Genomic DNA, 23,394 nt, shown 5'->3' with positions numbered 1-23,394 from the left:
TATGGTTGGGGCACAGTGGATAGAGAATCAGCCCTGGAGTCAGGAGTACCTGAATTAAAATCTGGCCTCAGACACTTAACACTTACTAGCTGTGTGACCCTGGGCAAGTCACTTAACCCCAATTGCCTCACCAAAAAAAAAAAAAAAAAAAAAAGTTATGGTCAATGCTTTTCCTTGGGATCAAAGCCTATTCATGATATTTTATAACTCCCAACTATATTATGGAATTAAGATAACTAAAACACATTAAAAATAGGTCCATGTTTTGAGATCTTTTTTCTTTTTTGCAGGGCAATGAGGGTTTGAAATTGTTATCAAAGGTTTCACCGCTGGGGCAGCTAGCTGGTGCAGTGGATAGAGCACCGGCCCTGGAGTCAGGAGTACCTGAGTTCAAATCGGGCCTCAGACACTTGACTAGCTGTGTGACCCCGGGCAAGTGACTTAATCCCAACTGCCTCACCAAGAAAAACCCCAAAACCAAAAACTTTTGCTGCCCCCACCCCTCCTAGCATAAAAAGCTTTATAGTCTTTACAGCGAGATCTCTTTTCAAGACTCACTCTTCCATCCCAACCCCTCCCCCACCAAGAGTACCATTAAGGATTAAGTCTGAGAATCCATATACGTTTCCATTTTATTGAATTTGTTGATGTTACAGGGTTCTTGCGCTGCCAAAACCGTGCCTGAGAATTCAAATACGGAAAATAAGGTACAATGGACAGTCATCTACCCATCATACAGTATATTAAAACTTGATTAATGTGCATTTTGACAAATTTCACAATCTCTTTAAAATGTTATAACAAGAGTCAGGATTTAAAATCTACTGCAGGTCTTGGGTCCTCAAACTTCTAGTACAATATGCCATTAAATAACACTTCCACATAATCATCTCAGTTCATTCCTCAGTAATATAATCCAACAAGACACTGCTGGCAAAGATGCATACTTTTCAGGGAAAAGAGATGGCTCAAAGTCCAAGAATTCTATTCAATTCTTTTACTAAGGTTTTTGGTTCCCAAATGAAGTCTTCAGTTTAACCGAGTAAGCCCAGTTCCTCTTTTGAACATCCAACTCCTCCTTGGCTCAGCGACTTGTCCAGGTACACCTTTCATGAGGCCAGGGAGCTAGCCTGCCAAGTCTTTTCGATAACGCCAGCAACTACGCCAAGAAGCAGTTGGCAGGGGTCAGAAGGTGATTTCTGCATCTGATCCCTTACAAGAGAATAATGCTGCTATCACATCAGGGAAATTTGTTTTACTCACCTACTTGCTTCACTCTCATCAGTGGCAAGTCTGCAACTCCTGAATTTGGCATTGAAATGTAATAGAGAAAAACCTAGACTCTGCGCATCAAGTGGTCACATACCACTTTGCAATTTGTATTGAATCAAAGTGACAAAACTAGTAAAGATGAAACAGAATCTGAAATTAGATAGAATGAAACTTTTCATACCATAGGCAATAACTTTGGGTGGCTTTGTCAGGTCCCACTTAAGGACTAAGTTACTGGATTGTTTATAAAAACAGAAGTGCTATGTCACCTGTCTTTTGCCCCATTCTTTCCCCCCTCCCACCCCCTACCCCAACCACTGAACAGCCAGAGACACATCCAACAGAGCTAGTCAGGATAATCACTGCAGCAATAAATATCCTGACCTTGAAAAGGTAGGGACAAGTGTGGCACCTGGGAATTTTGTCAAACAACCACACAATTGACAATTGGTCAGTATATGTGAAACATCAGGAAAGCTTTTGCGCACACCAAGCTTCTGATTAAGATTTACTCATAGGTTTGAGTCAAAAAAGGAGCAAGACAATTTTGCTAGAAAACTCACAGGAGACTGAACACCTCTACTCTAGTAAGTAAAAAAAAAGGTGACAATCCCACCTGCTAGATATCAGTACTCCTGTCAGATACATACTGTACAAGTTAAAAGACCTGGTGATTAGAGGCTTTAGCAGCACCTGAAGTCAAGCCTTGGTATCCACTGCTCTTTAAAGGCTATGGAGTTCCAGCCCCTTGGGGGTGGAAATCAGGTTATGAAACATATTTCACAATCCCTCTTAACAGATGTTTCAAGTTACTCAACCAAGCATTATGCTCTGTTCAAAGAACTTAGATTCTAAGTCAAAGCAAGGAAGGCCTTGTTGGCAGAAAATACAACACATGTGCTACCCAAATAAAAATGGCTAAAGAAAAAAAAATACCATTCAACCCCTATCCCACCCCCCAAATCCCACTTTGTACTTCAAAGTGTGGTTAAATTTAGTTTCTCGTAACCTCAGAATATGGCTACAGCTAAAGGGTTAAAAAAAAACACAACAGCTCTGCATGGGTTTATTTGAACACAGTTCTTTTGAGAGTGGTTCGTATATCGCCACAGCTACTAAAGAAAGTTTTCCTTAAGGATGGGGCCCAGGACAGGTTAATTAAGGTCACTTAAATCTTTGTCATTTATAGCAGATCAGAACCCAAATGGCTGACTTTTCGAAGGATTTCTGATAGGAATCCAGTAGAGCTGGTTTCAAGTTTCACATCGCCACTTAATAGCTGTAACCTTCTTATCCAGAAGTTGTGATCCACATGGTGTCCACAATGAGTGCAGCAAATCTGAGGTAGTCAACCCTTACGAAGGCTCAGTATCTGAACATAAAAAGATTTCGAAATGACCACTGGCTGCAGGGTTTGGGATTTTGTTTTGGTTTGGTTTTTTGCAGAGTAACTATCAAAGAACACTGGTGAATCTAGTTCAAGCAATTTATAGCAACTGAGAATTCCCCACTTCCAATGGTGTACAACACATTAAGCTTCCACAGGGCAGCAGTTCAGCCGATCACTGATGTCAAACAGTCTGCACGTGCTGCAGGAGATCTGGCAGACATCACAAGATGGGTTGTTGTTCATGGCCGTTAGATGGAGTTTAGTTACCTTAGCAGGAGAGTTATCAAAAAGCCATTCCTTAATTGTAATGTGTGGGCAGCTTTACTGATCCTTGCCAAGCACAGCATACTGGTTGTCTAGCTGCAGTTTAAGTGCCTGGTTTTTGGAAACCTCATCCCTACCTCTATTTCTGTGTCTTACTACTTCAAAGCTCTTCTCCATTTCTTTATCCCTAAGGGAAAAGAAATGGAATCAGTAAATATTTCTTCTTGACTAAGGTATTTTTGAAAATAACCTTCCTTGAAAAAAACCCACCCCAAGAAGAATCTAGGGGGGGAAGACGGGTGTCACAAAGTTAATATAGCTCCTTTAAAAGGACTTATTGGCCATTTTTTAGAACTGGAGTAACCTTGACATAAAAACAAAAGGTTTCTATGAAACGGAACACAGTCCTGTTTTCTAATGTGGTCCTATCTTTTAACAGTGATCTATCCTGCAGTATTAACTGCAGGTAATTTCAGGGCTAGTTTGAAGACAATCTAAAAATTGCTATTTCCTATTTGACAAGGTAATTCCTTTGACCTATAAAGTTATCCTTTTGGAAAAGTCATGAAAGTTAAACTAAAATCTTGATTAAAGTTCTACAAGTTCCATCTCATAGAAGTGAACAGGATAAAGGAAAAAGGGGGAAGGGGAGGTTTGGGGAGCAGCATATTCAAATGTAAGGAAATGGCTTTTTATTAATTTTTATAAGCATATAATGCTGAAAGATCCAGGCTAAGTGAAAGATCACTCTCAAACTGCTGTGTTCTTAAAGGGAAAAAGGAAAAAAACAGCCTGGGATCTGCTCTCCAGCCACCCACTATGTTCAGAAGCAGTACTAACATTTGGTGTCTACTGAACACACAGGCCAACCATCTAATACCATCTTCACTTGCTAAACAATGTGGGCCAGACTGAAGAAATTAGACTTTTCCATATCCTTAGAATTACACAAGGTAAAACAGTGAAGGTGTGTTGTCCTTTGGTGTTCCCCACTCTTCCCTCCCCAGGGCCCATTTCCTTTCTCCTCCACGTATTTTATACCCATTTTTTCCCTTAGTGATCAACTAAGGCAGCTGAGGTCTTTAACTAATAACAGACCATGTTCATCCCTCTTCCTTGATTTCTAGTCAAGAGGGATGGAAGAGGCATGAATCAATGAACCTAAATTATCAAACATATCCCAAACTGTCCAAAACCACTTTAGTTATACTTACTTCCGACTTTCTACATGCTTGGCAGTGGACTGCAATGATGGGAACTGTGTATCGCTGTATATTTCTGGTGGTCCTTGTGGCGTTTTCCTCGTTGAAGTCACCCTAGCACCAGGAGGCCTGTATACACCACCAGTCATAACAGGTTCTGGGGTTTCTGTAACTAACAACACAAAATGATTTTGTTGGGGGGGGAGAAACTCTAGCAAAGCAAAATATGAGTCCTATCTTCCCAATGAACTTCATGAAACAAAGAATTCCGACATCTAGGTGAGCTCTAAATAGGAATCATCTAATAGGAATCAATTTCATTTTGGCCTATGTGCATAGTTTTAATAAGCTAGCCTGCCAACCCTAAGAGAAAGGATCCTAAACAAACAAGACAAGGACTAGCTAGGGTCCCCACTACTGAGCAAATTGAAGTACTACACAGGTACTATATATAGTTTACCTGCCTAGACTTCTAGGAAGTTCTTAGACAATTTTGCTGTTAATAGAACTAAATGTATTAAGATTTACAGAAGGTAAAATAAGTAATAATCTCTTGCTCATAGTAGACTCAAATAGATATTAAAAGGGACAAAAAAAGATAACCTTTGTGACTTTCTATGAAGGTAAAAATAAATGTACTTTAATCACAATGAATTTTGATCAACACCCACCCCCCAAAAAACTTAGGAGCCACTGTTAATGTATACTTTTAATAAATTACTGATAAAGCTTACTTATTAATAAAGCTTGTTTTGATCACCACAATTTTTCAAAGGATTTCTGATTAACAGTTCAGTAGCTAGTTCGCTTATAGAATTAGAAAAACCCACACTTAGATAATATGTCCTGAAATCATGCTCTAACTTGAGGGGAAAAACCTATTACCAATACTTGGAGCAGGTGCTTGAACAGGAACTGTTTTATTCCAAGGACCAGATGATTTTTCTACGCCGCCACCACCAGCTTCTTCCCAGTTATCCCCTGGGTCTTCTCTCTTGTCGTTGTCATCTTCTTCCTTTTCACTAGTGGAAAATAAAGGTGAATATAATCTAAGACTAAAAAAAAAAATCAGGAAAAATGTCAAGACTAGTTAAGTTTAGTTGCTCATAAGGATAATTTTCATTTTTAAGCAATACATTGGGCTTTATTCAGGCTTTGGGGGTAAAAATCTACTAAGCTTCTAATTATTAGGTACACTACAAAACCATCTACTAGCCTTTTTTCCTTTTGGGAAAATAGCAATATACCATGCACTAGTGGGAACAACAGACTAGTTTGGGGCGAGGGGAAAAGTTTGTTTTTGGTTTTTTGGTGGTTTTTTTTTTTTGGCGGAGCAATTGAGGTTAAGTGACTTGCCCAGGGTCACACAGCTAGTAAGTGTTAAGTGTCTGAGGCCAGATTTGAACTCAGGTCCTCCTGAATCCAGGGCCGGTGCTCTATCCACTGCACCACCTAGCTGCCCCAAAAAGTTTTTGAATAGAACTTCTGAAAGGTATATTTAAGATACATTTTTGAAGGGGGGTGATGATGGGAAAAAAGGGCATGCAGGGAAAATGAGAGGTGCGAACCTGGAGACAAACTGAATTATGCTTCGTCTGTCAGGTGAACCCTAAGAAGGTGCCCCAGGATTAGCCTTTTCCAATTAACACCCACAAGTTCTTCTCAAGGGCCACCAATCCTGAGGCAACATTGAAGACTGAACTTTGAGAAATCTAGGTCTGGACTCTGGGCCCTCCTATCAGCTCTAGCTGTGCTCTGACACTCACCTGTAATTAAACAGTCTTCTCAAATGGAACCTAAATCCTCTAACCTAAGGTCACTTAACCTGAGTCTCAGCTTCCTCATCTCTAAGGGGAGGGTACTACTTACAGTCCCCACAAGATCACCAGGATCAAATGCAATTGCATATGCTGGGGGAGGGGGGTGGGGGTGTTTTCCCAAGTCTCAGTGCAGTTTTAACCAACTAAAGCACATTACATATGTACCCTGTATGTGTAGAGGACCATACTTATTGTACATGTTACAAAACTTTAGAATGTAAAAAAAAAGTTAATAAGCTTAAGAATTTCCCTTTTAAAAAATTAGCCCATAAGGGGTATACTTCTAGGCTCCCCAAGTAAAAATTTTAGAAATTCCTACAATGTTACACTTTTAACCTTAAAATGTGTGGATCTCAGGTTCCTTTTACCAACATTAATTTTTTTTTATTCTTTTTTTTTTAAAGTGAGGCAATTGGGGTTAAGTGACTTGCCCAGGGTCACACAGCTAGTAAGTGTTAAGTGTCTGAGGCCGGATTTGAACTCAAGTACTCCTGACTCCAGGGCTGGTGCTCTATCCACTCAACATTGATTTTTAAGCATAGTTTAATAGGTGGGCTACTTTATGCAGACAGGAGGAAAAAATCCAAAACATCTAAGCATTAATACAAAAGTATTTATGGCATTAAAGCAAAATGTATCCCCATACCTTTTTTTAAGCACAAAATTTTTGTAGAACAAAAAATTTTAGAGCTAGAAAAGAACTAATCCTTTCCTCTTACAGATGAGGAAACTGAGGTACACAGCACACAGGTTACCTAGCAGTCTCCTAAAACCCATGAAAAAGCCCTCATTTTGGCAACAAATCTAATGTTTTAAAAGACTTCATCACACAGCCATTTTTACGATCTCTACAGAAACCATCTCCCCTCCCCTTTAAAATAGGCATACTGGCAAAAACATTTGTTTTTAGTTCTAGTTTCAGATCTTCCTGGGGATAAAAAGAGATTGTTCTTTACCTACAAAATGGGTCAACTGACCCTCTTAAGGTCCCTTTGCAACACTAACATTGTATGAGTATGGTAAACATTATAAAGCAGAAAAAACTTCTATAAATACTTCAGTACTTTCCCTTCCAAGTCACTACCTTGTATTTCACACAAGTTTTTCTAAAATTTGAATTTAGGGCACTCAGCCAATTATACCCATGTTATCAACTGACAGCACTTAGAGAAGACAGGCAGTATACAAGGTTTTCCTTGGCTCCCAGCTTGAATCTGGCCGATAGTCCCTCTTTTCTCTTGGCTACAGCCAGTAACAGGGTTGTTGGCTCAGGAAGCAGGAATGATGGAGAGGGAAAGGTTAAGCTGAGGATAGAGGGAAAAGAATGCAAAAGAGTAAGAGAAATAGGGACGAGCACCAAAGGGGAGTCTGAGGACTATAGCAAAGAGACTGACAATTGGACACAATTTCACAAATTTCCCCAGCAGTTCCAAGCAATGGCCCCATCACTTGAATGGTGTTGTGGTTAAGGGAATTTTGAAGGAAAACACTAATATGGACAAGTTTTAAAGGAGTCTTAAATTTTTTTTTAAAGTTAGTCTCACAACTTTCTACAATCACACTTTGTCCTTAAAAATAACAGAAAGGACATCACAGTTCTCTAGTTTTGCAAGCTATGAGGCAAACTAAAAGACCACTAGATATAAGAACACTGTTAAACAATATGAATGATCAAAGGGAAGAAAAAATAATGGCATTCTTAATACCCTGCCTTAAAACACTAAGGTGCCATTAATGAGGGCTCAACAAGTGCTGATTGTGAATACATTACTGTGCTGAAATTAAATACAGAGAAGCCTAATAAAAACAGATATAAGGAACTTGTACCGCTCCTTGGGAGATGGGTGGAGGAGAGAGTTCACAGGTGGAGATCATTGCACATCAGATTTTTTCATTGTATTAATCAGATTTGCTTTTCTTTCTGGAAGTGGGGGAAGATGGGGGGGGGGATAAAAGATATCAATAATATATTTTTAAAACAAAACATTTTGATGCCAAGATGAGACTGCTGGGCTTCCTTGAAGTTTTCCAGCTCAACAGCACTATTTGAAAAGTTGCTGTATGAGACCAACAATTGGATCCCTAACAATACTAAACTGGTTCTAAACAGGCACACACACTCACAACATAAGCAAGATAAAAAAGGAAGGATCAAAGTAGCCCTACTATTTCCACCAAAATATTCCCCTGAAATAAATTAACTCAAAAGAAGATGGATCCTTCACTCCTGATTTGTTACAATATAGCAAAGAACTTTTAAAAAGTATAGCATAATGCATCATTAAATTATTATGATTAAGAAAGGCAAAACAGTAAGTATCAATTCAAACCCACTTTACCAAGCTTTATATTGTGGTTACATGTTTATTGCAAATGAAACAGTGTTTATGGTTGTTATTTCTAACAAGTTAGGATCCAGGACCTCAGTTAGGAATTATCAAAGTAAATGATCTTCAGGAACCGAAGGCTATGGCCAAAACCAAGTCTCTAAGCCTCTCTGAACTGAGCTCAGCTGATTCTTGAATGACAAACACCTTACATAGTATAGGATCAAAGTTTGAGGTATCAGGGGTCACTTCCACATTAATAATAATTATTTATTATTAATTATTTGTACACATCATCCCATTGTTTCTATGCAGACCGAAGTACTACTATATTTATTTTTATACATTTTTTAGGGTAAAACAAACCTATTAAACTCATGGAAGTTATCACAAACATCAATCCCTGTATTGTAAAACAAAGGCTGGCTGTGGCTCCTAAAGTCACCACCTACAAAGATCCCAGCCTCGCAGCAAGTTCCTAATTTTGATTTGAATAACCTGCTTTTCCCTCCAGCTCACCTGCCCTCTAGCTACACTCACTCCCTTCTAATTGACTCATCTAGGAAACCAGAGAGACATGTTAGAGCTGGGTCTTACTAAAAGTCTGCAGATTCAATCACAAACTTACTTTGATTTTTATCTATCCATACTGTGAAGGCTGAAATGTATGGGTAAGAATATATAAATTGACAATTTTTAGCATTTTAAGTTACTATTACAGCTATTAAAGTCTAAGTTTTTACCACTTCATATGCTGTGATTATCATACTTATAGCCATAAAGACAGTTATTCCATTAAATCTGGTTTAGCTTTTAAAGTAGGACTTTGAAATTTCTATCAAGTTAGACTGTAAACTTCCTGAGGGCAGAAGACACCTCCTTTTATATCCCCTAACACATGGCTGGCACATGACAGAAGCTTGAAGATGGAAATGGAGTGTAGCATTGGATAAAGAGTTGCTCAAAGAAAGTGAAGAGAGAGAGAGCTGTGACAGACCTTTAGTGAAATGTTTTCTTTAGTGTCCATAATACAAACAGGTCTTTCCCCTTTTCTATTATTCTTTTTCCCATGATGCTCATTAAGCAACATCTTAAGTGTGACAAATACTTGAAATCCAGTTGACCAGAGGAAAGGTCTGTTTAACGCCCATTACAATTCAATGTCCTTCAGTCATGATCCTGTGGACCACAGCCCTTCTATCCTCCACTATCTCTCTGACACTTCCATGACACAATCCATCTCTGCTGTCCCCTCTCCTTTTGCCTTCAGTCTTTCCCAACATCAAGATCTTTTCCTGAGTCCCATTTTCTGAGACAGAAAGAACATGTTATCACAACCCCACTTAACAGATGAAAATGAGGCTGACATTCCTATCATAAAGCCCAGTAATTTACAATGATACCTATCACTCTACTGCCTTTGTCCCTACAGTGACTGAACATTACATGTCACTGGGAGGGTTGGGACAATACTAGCTGGCAGATACCAATCCCTTACTAGTTAAGGCTGACCAGTCTCAACCACAAATCTACCAAAAGTGGGAGTGTTATTTTTAAATAGCATCAAATCCCTCCTTGCCTTGATAACTTGACAGGCTTGTCAATATATTAACCATAAGTGAGAGCTGTTCAAGATGCAGTACTCAAAGCTACTGATGTAGACACCCAATTATATGGATATCCCTATACCCATGGCACAAAAATAGAACTAGCATATAAATATGAAACAAGCAATTCTTAATTTGTTTTGCTGTTTTTAACCAACATTTATTTACCTTATGCAATGTTCATTCATCTATAATATGCCAAACTTTTAAGAGGGAACAATGGGCAAAGGCACAAACTAGCATAAAAAACTTGATAACAGTTAAAAATTTAGAACTACACTCTCTCCCAACAAAATAATAACCAAAGCAAGAGGGCCTTTGAGGTGTGATGCTACTTTAAAAGGGCAAACACTTGTCCTCGAAACTTAACTGCTCCCCTTTCCCCCATACCCAATATTTTTCTCCCACCTTTTGCTCCCAAGTTGGAAGAAACATTAGATTCCTATATCTCTTCCTCAACTAGCTGTTCAACTCACTCTTCCACTTCAGTAGGTATAAAACAATAGCTGGACGACATGGATTCAAGCATCTCAGATTCTAAAGATTCCAACAGTGTCCCTGGACAAACAATATGTAACTGAGTCTGATCTGACCCTGTACTTACCATACAAAACAGAAATCCCTCCCCCTTCCCCAAATAGTCTATATTAAGCCCTTTCCTCAGGAAAGCAGGTTAGATGCATAACTGCCAAATTTTGTTTGAGGGCCTTTATGACTAAATGGAAGTTAAGTCCTCATAGTTAGTTTAAAGACTTTGTAAGGCTAGGTAAGGGCTCCTTGCCTCTAGTGTTGGCTAGGAGTAAAATAGGCAAATTGAAATACTGAATCTGAAATTTGTCCTTTGGCAGAACTTGAAGGTATAATAACCTGCTGTGAAATATTGATAAGAGCAGGGGCAGCTAGGTGGCACAGTGGATAGAGCACTGGCCCTGGATTCAGGAGGGCCTGAGTTCAAATCCAGCCTCAGGCCCTTAACACTTACTAGCTGTGTGACCCTGGGCAAGTCACTTAACCCCAATTGCCCCCCCCCAAAGTAATGGGAAATGTTTAACAAAATAAATTTAAATATTGATAAGAGCAAAAGTAGTTAAAGTCATAAAGGATAAGAATCTGCTCTGATACTGAATCTAGAATTCCATAACAGGAATATTATTAAGTGATCTTCATGCTTTGAAGATTCAGTGTCATGCTAATGGAATTTCTTCCCCCTAATTTAGTGCTCGATCTTCTCGGCAAAAAAGTGTCTTGGCAACAATGATCCTAACAAATTGATTCAAACAAGAAATGGATGGTTACGATCATAACACCATTCAAGTCTTTCCCCAGAATCTACAAGTCAGCAGAGTCCGTGCAAGACTGCCAAGTATTAGTTTTTCCTGTCAACCAGAGTCACTCAGCACCCCTCAAATCCAAGCACTGTTCTGAAGAGAACTGCAGGCCAATTTGGAGCTTGGTTTATAGGAAAGGAAAGGCTCAAGATTTTAAGATTAGTTTCCAACAGCTGACATTTAAGGCTTGCAAATTTTTTTACATGGACCATAGCTCATTTGACCTTATGGCAAGTTAAACCATTCCCACTTTACAGATCAAGAAAACGGTGAGGGGTTAAGCAGAAACAGAACCAGGGGCAGAATACTTTCCCTATTCCAGGACTTTATCCACTTAAATACTCAGAACATCCAACAAATCAGAAAGAACTGAAAATAAAACTTAGATTTAACTGCAGTGTTTTGACCTTTTATTAATGAATGACTATAGCTTGATAAGGGAATTTTAAAACAAATGTTATTTCCTAGTGATCCCCTACAACCAGATGAAGGTTGATACTTTACTCTGATAACAAAGGGCAAATTTGTGATGAGCTTTTTACTCCCAAAGGTTACATTAAAAACTAGTTTTTAAAGTCAGTAAACTACCACCTGCAAGATTAAAACTGGGTAAGTTAAGGAAACTAATATTACATTTTCAGTGAGTGAGGCAGCCACAAGTATTCTCCAAGAGTAGAATTTAAAAGACAAGTGAACAATCTCACGAATGTCTTTTACACAGCTGCATTGAAGGAAATTTCCTTAAATGAAAAATCTGTCTTGTTTCTATCTTTAGAAACAGAATACTGTAGCTTTCTTTGAGTAATTCACCTAGGATATGTCTAAAACCGCATATATTAACAGTTATTTAAGTCACTAGAGAATATATTATTTTAGTCATGTTGACTTTCAGTGACCCCTTTTGGGGTTTTTTTTTGCCAAAGATACTTGAGTGGTTTACTGTTTCCTTCTCCAGCAAATTTTACAGATAAGGAAACTGAGGCCAACAGGATTAAGTTACTTGTCCATCGTCACCACAACTACTAAGTGTCAGAGGCCAGATTTGAACTCTGGAAGGACTCTTCCTGTATCCAGGGCCTGTGCCCAGAACACACATCAAGCAGACTAAATCAGTTCTAATGTCCGTCCAAGTTGATCAAGTTTATTCAGGAAAAAGGGTGTGTTAAACCATCTTACTTATTTTAATCAACTTTCCTACATTCCAATACTGATAACTATGGTTTAAATTTATGCTAACTCCAAAGAATTTCAGAATTTGGTGGTTTTATACTATAGTAGCAATAGAATACTGAGCAAATAGGAGCTAACTTTAAGATATATACAATTCGTTATTGTTTCAAGTGCCCGTTTCTAAAATCAGTTTTATCATAAGGCTGCTTCTGAATTTCCTTAAAAATAAACTAAAACCTCAATAGTATCCCCGAAATAAACACTTAAAAAAAAACCTGTACCTTATCTGCATTGCTTGAACTCTAAGTCCACTGTAATCAACTTCTTTTTGCTCGAATTCTTTCCATTCATCTTCATCCTGAAAAACCAATATTACTAATTAAAGTCACGACGTAACCATAAGAGTTTACTAAACCAGGTTCGGAGAAGGTGGGTCCCCGGTATTAACCGGGCTCCAAGGCTTCCTCCCTCCCCGCCCCAACGACCAACTTTGTGAACACTCCAACTGTTGCAAATGCAAGTCCTCGGGGGCGTCTCAAACAAAACGTTCCCTAAAAGATCTGGATTTGACAAGGACGTGCTCCCCCCCAGATACAGAGGGGCCCTTGTTAGCTGCTTTAGTACAACCACGTCCTGCAAACGCTGTTGCTTCCAAAGGAAGCGGGGTTCGCCCTCAGCGAGTCATTGACCAAAGGGAGTCCACGTTAAGGACACCGAGCAAACGCCCCTAAACGACATGGGGGGAAGGGGGGCACAGGGCGGCTTAAGCCCCGCATTCCGGGGGTCGTTCGGGGCTGGGGTCACACGTCCAGGGCGTGTTAGGAGCCCCCTCCGTGGGGCAACAATCCACCGAGTTTCCGACCACGGGAGGAAAGAGGAAAGGCGGTGCCCCCGGAGCCGCTTCCCTGGGAGGGGAAGCCCGGCCAAGCCGGGTCCGCGAGGCCCACGAGGCCGGCGGACACGCGCGTCACGTGGGTGCCCGGCGGTCCACGCCGCGGCCCGGAGGAGGCTCCTTCCCGGCCACGCCGCGGGCGCCGCCCCCTGCTCGGACACATGGCGGGGTGGGGAGGGGGTGGGGAAGGAGCCCGCGCCCTCCCGCCCAGGCCCCAAGGCCCCGGCGCGGCCTAGGGCTGCGTGGCCGCCCGCTCTCACCTTGGTCTTGGTGGTGGCTCCGGGCCCCGCGGCGCCCGCGGCCCCCGCCGCCCCTTCAGCCGGCCGGGCGCCGCCGCCGCCCCCGGCCCCGCCGCCTCCGGCCAAGCCGCCCCCGGCGGCCCCGGCCCCGGCCCCCGCGGCCCGGCTCCCCCGGCGGCGGCGGCGCCCGCGGCCCGGCTGCTCCGCTCCTTCTTCTTCTTCTTGTCCCTCTTGGCGAAAAAGTTGTCGAGGCTGCGCTCCTCGGTTTCGGCCATGGCCGCGGCGACCGGCGAGGACTCGGCTCCTCGGGGCCCCGGCTCCCGCCTCACGCCGGCCTCAGCGCCGGTCCCGGCTCCCGCAGACCGCAGCAGCGCCCCCGGCGGCGGCCGGCGTCCGCCTCGTCCTCGTCGGGCGCCCGGGCTCGGCGGGGCTAGTGGGGCGGGCCCCGGCTGTCCCCCCCGCGCGCCGCCCGGCGGTGGTACGGTCCGCTCCGCTCGGGGTCCCGCGGACGGCTACGGCTCCGTGCGCACGCGGGGGGCAGGACGGGCGACGGCGGCTCCAGCGACTGCTGCTGCTGCTGCTCCGAGACAGGTCGCCTCTGCTGCTGCCGCCACCAGTGCCACTGCTGCTGCTACTGCGGCCGCTGCTGCCAGCTCCTCAGCCAGAGGGGAAAAGGAACGGGCGGGGGGAGGGGGCAGGAGAGAGCGAGACGCTCAACGTGCGGGGCGGGCACGGGGGGGGGGGGGGGGGAGGGCGGTAGAAGCGCGCACGCGCGCCCAGAGAAGGGAAAGGGAATGGGAAGGGGAAGGGAGAGGAGGAGGGAGGGCAAAAAAAAAAAAAGAGGCGGTACCTGCCCACTTGGCGCCGCCCTCACTTTTGAAAGAGCCGACGGGAGGGAGAGGGGGAAACTCAGGGCTAGGGGAGAAACGACCAATCAGGTGGCAGCGCGAAATGCTTAGAGGACAATCCCCGCCCCGGAGGAGGTGGGGGCGGAGAGGTGGGACTATGCAAATGAGCTAGCGCCCTCCCGCGTGCGCCTCACGTCCCAGAGAGTCTCGAATCACCTGATTGGCTACAGGTTTGGATTTGAGGGAGGAACTTCAATGAAATAGGGAACCCGGTAGAAAAAAAAAGTTATTTTCCGCCTAGCCGGGCGCATGCGTAAGAAAGTGAATTGCACGTGTGTGTATGTGCTAGCTGGTCTGTTTTGTGAGGATGGATGGTGACGTTCAGAACCTTCCTTTGGCTCTGGTCCTTTACCACCTTTGGGAGAAGACTGAAGGGACACGCTATGGCCCCTGGACTTAATGTGGCCCTTTAAAATGGTTATCAATGACTCGAATAAAGAATTACAAGGGGCACGTTTGTCCAATCTGCAGAAGGCGGTAGCCTGGGAGGGTGGGATAGGTAACAAGGGACCACAGAAACGGGACCCAAGAGATCTTGACCGGGCTTGGCCTGAATCTAATAAGATGAGATTCAAAAAGATGATTAATTCTTGTGCTTGGGTTCAAATAAGCAAATCACAAGAACAGGACAGGAGGTAGATTAGGTAGCAGTGTAGCTGTCAGTGGAGCGTTTTATGGACCCCAAGCCAAGGAGCAAGGAGCTTTCCAGTAATGAAAACTATAAATAAATAGAATGGACGAGCAGAGTCTATTAGACGACTTTCCCCCGTACATTTTCCTGGGGATTCTTTTTGGGTTTCTATTGAACCACAGGGCTACTGAAGTCCCTTCTAAAATTCAGCGATTCTGTGAATTACTAATTGGATTTCGAATTAGTGCTTTAGACGTACCCAGGAAGAGTTTAGTGTAGTGTATCCTTTGTCTCCTGAGATAGAAAGTAAGCTCCTGGAGAGCAGGAATGGTTTCACTTTTGTTCTTTGTATGCCCCAGCTGGTTGCCTCTGCCCATAGAAGGTGTTTAACAAACGCTTGCTGATTGACTGGGAAGAGCGCTGGATTGGAAATGAGGAGTCGTGAGTTTAGATGGAGCATTTATTAAGTGCTCATTATGTAGGCGATGTACAACAAGAATACGGATAGGAGACAGTTCTTGCCCTCGGAGCGAACGTTGGCACCACCATGCCTGGACTACTCACCAGGCTGTTCTCTTCAAAGCTTATATAGGCAAGTGATTATTGTCATGCAATGTATTATTGCCTGGTTCCTAGGTGATTAACCTATCTATCTCTCATGCCTCTGACCTTAAATGGCTAGTCGCGTTTACAGCAGGAAGCCCCTTAGCTAAAATTTGAACTATAAGCTAGGGATCCCCTGATAATAATATGTACTTGAACATGTAAAATGTTATCTCCCCCAACTAGATGATTGTAAACTCCAGGAAGACAGGGATTAAGTCTCTTTTAATTTTTCTATTCTTCCCCAGTACATTGTAGAAGTGTAGTGGATGTTTGACATAGAGGATGTTGGACGGTTTCAGCTCTTGGGCATGATTTGATTGGCTCAGGGTTGCCAAAGAACTGAACTACACCTTTTGGATCTATAAAGATCTATAAAGCTAAGATTTAGTCACTTATCCTCTCCTTAATGAACTCTGTGTTGTTTAACTCAAATGAAATGACATGTAAAATGTGTTATAAACCTTAAAACAATTTACCAATGCTAGCTATTATTACTCAAAATAAATGAGCCTAATACCTTTTTTGCCACAACAAATGTGTGGGTTTATTTTCCTTGACTATGTCTTTTTGTTATGACATGTGTTTTTCTTTTTTTATTTGGGAGAATGGGGAAGAAAAGTAGTTAACAATAGGGTTACAAAAAAGGAAAGAAAAAAGGGTGATTACAGAGTTTTTGAATGTACAGAAAAAAGTAAGTTCAGAAGGAAACAGACAAGCAGAACCACTTGGAAAGTTATGCTGATGTTATTAGATACTTAAAACGAAAAGCAAGCTGAACCTAATAGGAACGTACATTTTCACCACATAATCTTCATTTTATATTCTTTGTATATGAAAAATGTTCCTTTGTCAGAATAAAAAAATTAAAAATTTGTAAGAGAAATGACAAAAGAGATAGGTCTAATAGTCCAAATAGAATCAAATAATGCCTATTTTCAAAATGTGGCATGCAGCGGAATGGCAAAGACAGTGACTGTTAAGTGTATATAGATATGTACAAACATGGCAAAGAGACAGTGAGTTAGGCTGAGAATTGACTAGGTGATGAAGAGAAGAGAATGAGTGGGGTGTGAAACTATGCATTGTTTCGAACATTGGCTTTCAAGATGCTTCCTGACACCAATGTTCCCCACACCAATGTTCTCCTAGTGATGTTGAATGGTTGTAAATATATTGTACAAAATAATGTATAATATATTGGAATGCCACAAGTTCCAAAGAATCAAAGATGGATATGACCCAAGAGGCAATCGATGGATAGACATGGTAGATGCAACCTCCTTCCACTATGTTTCCAGTAATGATCACATACAAGACATTCCTTTAAGGGATATTTTACATTTTACATTAAGGTCATAAATTTCTATCTTTGGCAAAAGGGAGTGAACTGATCACATAGGGAAAAGAAGGAATAACACATCCACAGCCTGAGTACTCCATCGGTAGCCACAAAATGTAACAATGTAAATTCTATGTGGAAAGATCTATGAGAGAACATGGACCGGAATCACACACTAAGAAGTTATGGGCAGCTGCTGATTCTCATAGCTCTCCTCAAGGAGTTTATATTCTCCATTTTTTTTTTCCCCCAGTATACTTCTATGAGGCCAAAACACCATCTCCTCCCAACCACTTATTAGATCCAGTGACCCAGGGTGTGTCCCAAAACACTCCAGGTCACTTCCCTCTGTGACACAATCATACCTCCCTGTGATGTTACAAAGCCACCTGGGTCCTCCATCCTGCTACCCCCAGTATCAGACTTTTCTTCAGAGACTTGATAGCCTCATTTGAAAGCTACCACAATAGCAGATAAAAAAGATAAATAAAAGTTGGTACCTGCCCCTTCATCGAGAACTTAAAAGCCCAGAAGGAAAAATAAGCCCCCCCCCAAAATAAGTCCATTACAATGTTTCTCCCCATTCTTCTGTCCCCATCATCAGTATAACGAAGGTGATTCAATCAGATTCATTTAACAATTCATTTAAGTGCCTACTATGTGCCAAGTACTGGGGATACAAAGCCCGAGACAGTTCTTGACTTAAAGTAACTTATTCTATTGGGGGAAAGAAAAAGAACACAAATAATTATATGCACAATTTATAAAGTAAATACAAAGTCATTTAGGGGTAGGGGGAATTGGATGGCTCCTAGAGGAGGTGGGATTCATCAGGCATTTTCAATCTCTCCCTTTCCCTGCTTCCTTTTCTGCCTCCAAGTTCTGGTGTCCCATATCTTATTTAACCCTGTCCCTCCTTCTCTAGAAAATATAGGATCTCCTTCCTTTCACTGTCAAATAGAGGGTCCTCACGGTCTGCATCCTCTCTCCTCTTTCTCTTCCTGTAATTTCTCTTCTGCTCCTACTACCCTAAGGAAGCTGCTCCCTCAAGGGTGTCTCAAAGGGAAAGGGAGGAAGTATGTGTATGTGTCTACATTTTATATATGTGTGTGCATACACTATATATAGTGTGTATATATTTCTATCTTTATTCAGAAATGAAAGTGATATAAAACCCAAAATATCAAGAAAATTAAGATCCAAAAAGAAAGAAAAGGAACTATAATAGTTAGCATTTAATGTAGCTCCTTAGGGTTACAAAGCACTTTTACAGATATTGTCTCATTTTGTCTTCACAACAACCTTGGTAGGTAGGTGCTGTTATTATCCCCATTTTGCAGATAAGGCAGACAGAGATGAAGTCATTTGCCCAGAGTTATATAGCTAAGAAAAGGGTGAGGTAGGATTCAACTAAGGTCTTCCTAATTCCAGGTCCAGCAGCAGTCTATCCATTTGACTTCACGTCTATAGAGCTGCGGAGAGGGGGGAATCAGGAATTGGAGATATGGATTTGGAAGTTATCTGAATGTATGGTGAAGATGGTGAGAAGAGAATATGCAGTAACAAGAGGATAAATTTTGAAAACTCTGGAGGTGGTCTGTGTGTTGAGTTTAATGATTCTGAATTTTGAAGTAAGTTTTTGAAATTTCACCTCTATCATTCAATTTCCCCACTTTGGCAGCGAGGGGGAGGAGAGGCAAGTGACTAGGAAATAACATGGGTGGGATACACAGGCCACAAAGTAGCTCTCCAATTGGTTGGAAATGAGCTGAAGGTCAAAGGATGGCACCAATGCACTTGACCCCTGGAGCCCAGGGGAAGGAAACCCCAAATTTGAAGAGGTTGGCAGTGGGAAGAGAAGATGTTTGAAAAGACCTCTGTTAATCTTCCTAAAGCACAGTCTGGTCCTATCACTCTACTAAGAAGTTTCAGGGACTCCCTATTGCCTCCGAATTAAAAATACACATTGAAAGGACTTCCCAGTCTGATTCCTGCCTACTTTACTGGGCATGATTATTTTATTTTATTTTTTTCTCCTTCATGCTCAACAATCTGGAATCCTTGGCTTCATCCAAGGCTCAGTCCTCTCTGAGAAACCTTTCCTAATTCTTCCTAATTCCTCCTAATTGTTATCACCCCCTCCCCCATCCTTCAATTAGCTGTGCATGCTGATCTATTTACCTAATACAAGTAATCAGCTATCCTTCAGGTAAGAATGTCAGGACTAAAGAGCAGAGCTTGCCATTTCTGACTCCGCATCCTCAATCAGTCAACCAACAAGCATTTACTAAGTCCTTACTAAGTATTTGCTAAGTACTAAATGTCAAGCAGTTCCGCGGCTCAACCATAGAGCAGATGGGCGGAGTCCAGTGTCTCCAACACTTACTAGCTGTGTGACCCTGGGCAAGTCACTTAACCCTCATAGCCCCAGGGGGAAAAATTGCTATATGGTGATTGGGAGTCAGGGTAGAGGGCACTGGCAGATGGGTAGATCAGTCAAGTCTTCCGTACTTGATTTTAGTCTTTAAAGCAGGTAGGAGTTCAGAGGCAGAGGGAAAGAGAGGAGTGGATTCCAGGAAATAGGGATAGACCATGCTAAGGCTGGGAGAAGGGAAATAGAGAACTGATACCTAGGGGAGGGGAAGGGGGAAAGAAAGGGAATAAGCATTTATTTAGTGCCTACAATGTACCATACTCTTCATTTGTCTCTCACAACAATCCTGGGAGGTAGGTACTATTATCATTCCAACTTTTAGTTGAAGAAACTAAAGAAAACAAAGGTTAAGTGACTTGCCCAGGGTCATATAGTTAGGAAGTATCTGAGGCTGGATTTGCACTCAGGTCTTCCTGATTCCAGGTCTAGCTGCTACCTGGCACAAGAATCTTTTGCCCATAGTAGGCCCTTAACAGATACTTGTTGGCTCAGGTTGAATATGAAGAACAGATGGTCAATAGTGTCAAATACCATGAACCAGTCAAGAAAAATGAGAAACATTAAACAATTCCCAAAGATTAAAGAGTCCTGAGTTTACCAATCCTTCATAAGATTGTCAGAGCTGGCTTTTGTGTTTGGAGTCCATTGGAGGACTGGAAGGAAGAGCATCTAACAAACATGTTATAAAGGTTTTTTATGTATATTTCAATTCAACAAACATTTTTAGTAGCTTTTTTCACAGCCGTATGATTTGCTGCTATTTTTGGTCATCTCAACTACTTGGGGGCTCTTTATCCACTTCTTTGATCATCTCTGGCTTCAAATCATTGAAATTTTGGCCAGAGTGGGGACATTGTGCTATTTGTTGAGAAGAAATGCTCTCATGAACCTAGGATCCCAAATGAAACTTATTTAAATCTATTTTTTCTGGAAAACTTGACCATCATGACTTAAAATGGAACTTTTGCTTTATCTACAGATTTTAGTGATTCATGCTGCCTTTAATTTCCATTGGCATGGGAGTGTGGGCAGCTAGGTGGTACAGTGGATAGAACATTGGCCCTGGAGTCAGGAGGACCTGAGTTCAAATCTCACCTCAGACACTAGCTGTGTGACCCTGGACAAGTCACTTAACCCCAAATGCCTCAAACATCTGAGGCCATCTCCAGTTGTCCTGGTGTATATCTTGTCACTGGACCCAGGTGGCTCTAGAGAAGAAAGTGAGGTTGGTGACCTTGTGCAGCTCTCCCTCACTTAAATCCAATTCAATGCAAGTCATGACTTCATCCCCATATCATGGTCCTCTTCAAGAATGAAGGACGGGGCGGCTAGGTGGCACAGTGGATAGAGCACCGACCCTGGAGTCAGGAGTACCTGAGTTCAAATCCGGCCTCAAACACTTAACACTTACTAGCTGTGTGACCCTGGGCAAGTCACTTAACCCCAATTACCTCACTAAAAAAAAAAAAAAAAAGAATGAAGGACAAACAACAACTCCCACTGGCATGTTTAATAGATAATTCCAGGGAGTCTAATGCACATCGGCTTCTCAGCTTACTCTAATACTAACTGCAGGAAGTTAAGGAGTCAATGATGTCTATCATGGGATCATGACTGGGAAGGGATCCCAAACTAGTGCAGGACCTTCAGCCTATACATGAGGAAACTGAGCCTCCAGTTCAGACAAGTAGTAAGTGGCAGAGGTGAGCACAGCATCCAGACTGTCTGCTTCTCGCTCTAGGGTTATACTCACCATGCCGCACTTCCTCCCGCATACTTCATCTTCCCTAATACTTCTTCTACCTTAGGAACATAGCCATGTTAATCAAAGGTCTCTTTTGACTGAGTGAAAGGGGTAAGAGGATTTCACCTCTCCCACATGTATTCCAGCAGAGATCTGGAAAAGAGAAATAACAGCAAGCTCTGTCTCAGCCTGGGATGGCACAAAAAGAGAGCCCATGGATTCTAGGGAAGGCTCATGACTCTTGGCTTCTTTACTGGCTGATGCTTAAATCAGAGATGCTTCAGGGATGCCTGGAGTCTGAAGCATTTTGTACCCCAGGGTCACGGTGGGGTCTTTATCCCAGAGTTCCTGGCTGAAGACATTTCATGGTGGAGATGGGGTGAACAGTCAGAAATCCACAACCTAGGGCTTCAGAGGGGTCAGAAGTCCACAGAACTTGGACCCAACATGCTCCAGAAGGCCCTGAAGACTTCAGTCCTCTGAATTTGTAGGGTCTAACTGTGCCTGGAAAACTGCTACCACTGAAGACTCTGAAGACTAGGAGACATGGAAGCCAGTATCAGGAACATAAGAAATTGAGGTTAAGACCATATTGGGGGTGGGGGCAGCTAGGTAGCACAATGCATAAAGCACTGGTCCTGGATCCAGGAGGACCTGAGTTCAAATTCGGCCTCAGACACTTGACACTTACTAGCTGTGTGACCCTGGACAAGTCACTTAACCCTCATTGCCCCACCAAAAAAAGAAAGAAAGAAAGAAAGAAAGAAAGAAAGAAAGAAAGAAAGAAAGAAAGAAAGAAAGAAAGAAAGAAAGAAAGAAAGAAAGAAAGAAGGAAAGAAAGAAAGAAGGAAACAAAGAAATAAAGAAACAAACAAAGAAACAAAGAAAGAAAGAAAGAAAGAAAGGAGAAGAAGAAGAAGAAGAAGAAGAAGAAGAAGAAGAAGAAGAAGAAGAAGAAGAAGAAGAAGAAGACCATATAGGACCTAACTACCCCTCTCTAAGAGTTCAGGAAGAAGTAGAATATGGCCCTTCAATGACATCCCAAATAAGGAACTCAGACTAGATATTCCTATGTAAAAAATATTCACAGCAACACTTTTTGATGAAGCAAAGAATTAGAAACCAAGGGGGTGACCATCAATTGGGAAATGAACAAATTATGCTATCTGAATGAATGGAAATAATAAAAAGGATGGGTTCAAAGAAACCTGAGACAACCTGTATGAACTGATGGAAAGTGAAGTGAGTAGAACTATGGGAACGGATTATGAAATAACAAATACCTCTATGTCTTTGCCTTTCTTTGTATTCCTGTTGTCTAGCCCAGGGCTTCTTAAACTTTTTCTACTCACAACCCCTCTATGACAGAGAAATTTTTCCACAACTTCGGGTATATAGGTATATAAAGTAGGTATACATAACCTTTACTGTTGCCAAAATCCTGGCATTCAGTTTACCCTACCCCCTATGGGGTTGCGACCCACAATTTAGAAGCCTTGGACAAGAGGTACCTTTTTTTTTGGACAGAGTCAATGTATAGATCTGTTTTGCTTAATTATGATTATTCATTGTATGTGAGAAGGTTTTTTTTTAAATAGAAATGAGTTTGAGTGAGGAAAGAGGAGATTAATGATGTCAAAAATAGAAGATATAAAAAGAGTAGTGTTTTTTTTTCCCAAAATGCACAGCAAATGAACAGAAGAAAGTTCAGAAGGAATTTTAGACAAACAATAGAACTTCGAAACACTAACGTTGAAATTTATATATGGCTTAAAAAATAAGCTGTATATAAGAGGGTTGTGGTTGCATACACAATCTTTTTTTTTTCTTTTTGTAGAAGGAAATGTTTGTATTTTGGGGGTTTTTGTCAAGTTCGGAAGAACAAAAAAATTTTTTTAAAAAACCAATTGAATAGCATTTCTTTTTAAAAATTAATTTATTGGGTTTTTTTTGGGGGGGATGAGGCAGTTGGGTTAAGTGACTTGCCCAGGGTCACATAGTTAGTACGTGTCAAGTGTCTGAGGTCAAATTTGAACTCAGGTCATCCTGAATCCAGGGCTGGTGCTTTATCCACTGTACCCACCTAGCTACCCCTAAATAGTTTTTCTAGAAATGACTACTAAGATTTTTTTCCCCAGCTGAACCATAGGATGAGGAAATAAAGGCAATATTCATAGGATCAGAGACATTGAGCTACAAGGGACCTGGAGGCCATGCAGTC

The 23,394-nt window shown here is 41.8% G+C and overlaps 1 protein-coding gene across 1 annotated transcript; it reads right to left on the bottom strand.

The window, feature by feature from the left end:
* Positions 1 to 614: 614 nt before the first annotated feature.
* Positions 615 to 14,195, bottom strand: CDV3 (CDV3 homolog). The gene is given in 6 exon segments (XM_043966940.1): positions 615 to 2,644; positions 4,141 to 4,300; positions 5,014 to 5,150; positions 12,662 to 12,738; positions 13,533 to 13,675; positions 13,678 to 14,195. Coding segments are annotated over 6 exon segments (633 nt in total). The 5' UTR covers positions 13,787 to 14,195; the 3' UTR covers positions 615 to 2,637.
* Positions 14,196 to 23,394: the final 9,199 nt, after the last annotated feature.

The sequence above is a fragment of the Dromiciops gliroides genome, chromosome 5 (assembly GCF_019393635.1).
Source record: "Dromiciops gliroides isolate mDroGli1 chromosome 5, mDroGli1.pri, whole genome shotgun sequence".
In the NCBI taxonomy this organism is placed as follows: Eukaryota; Metazoa; Chordata; class Mammalia; order Microbiotheria; family Microbiotheriidae; genus Dromiciops; species Dromiciops gliroides.
This window is presented reverse-complemented; position numbering and strand designations above follow the sequence as displayed.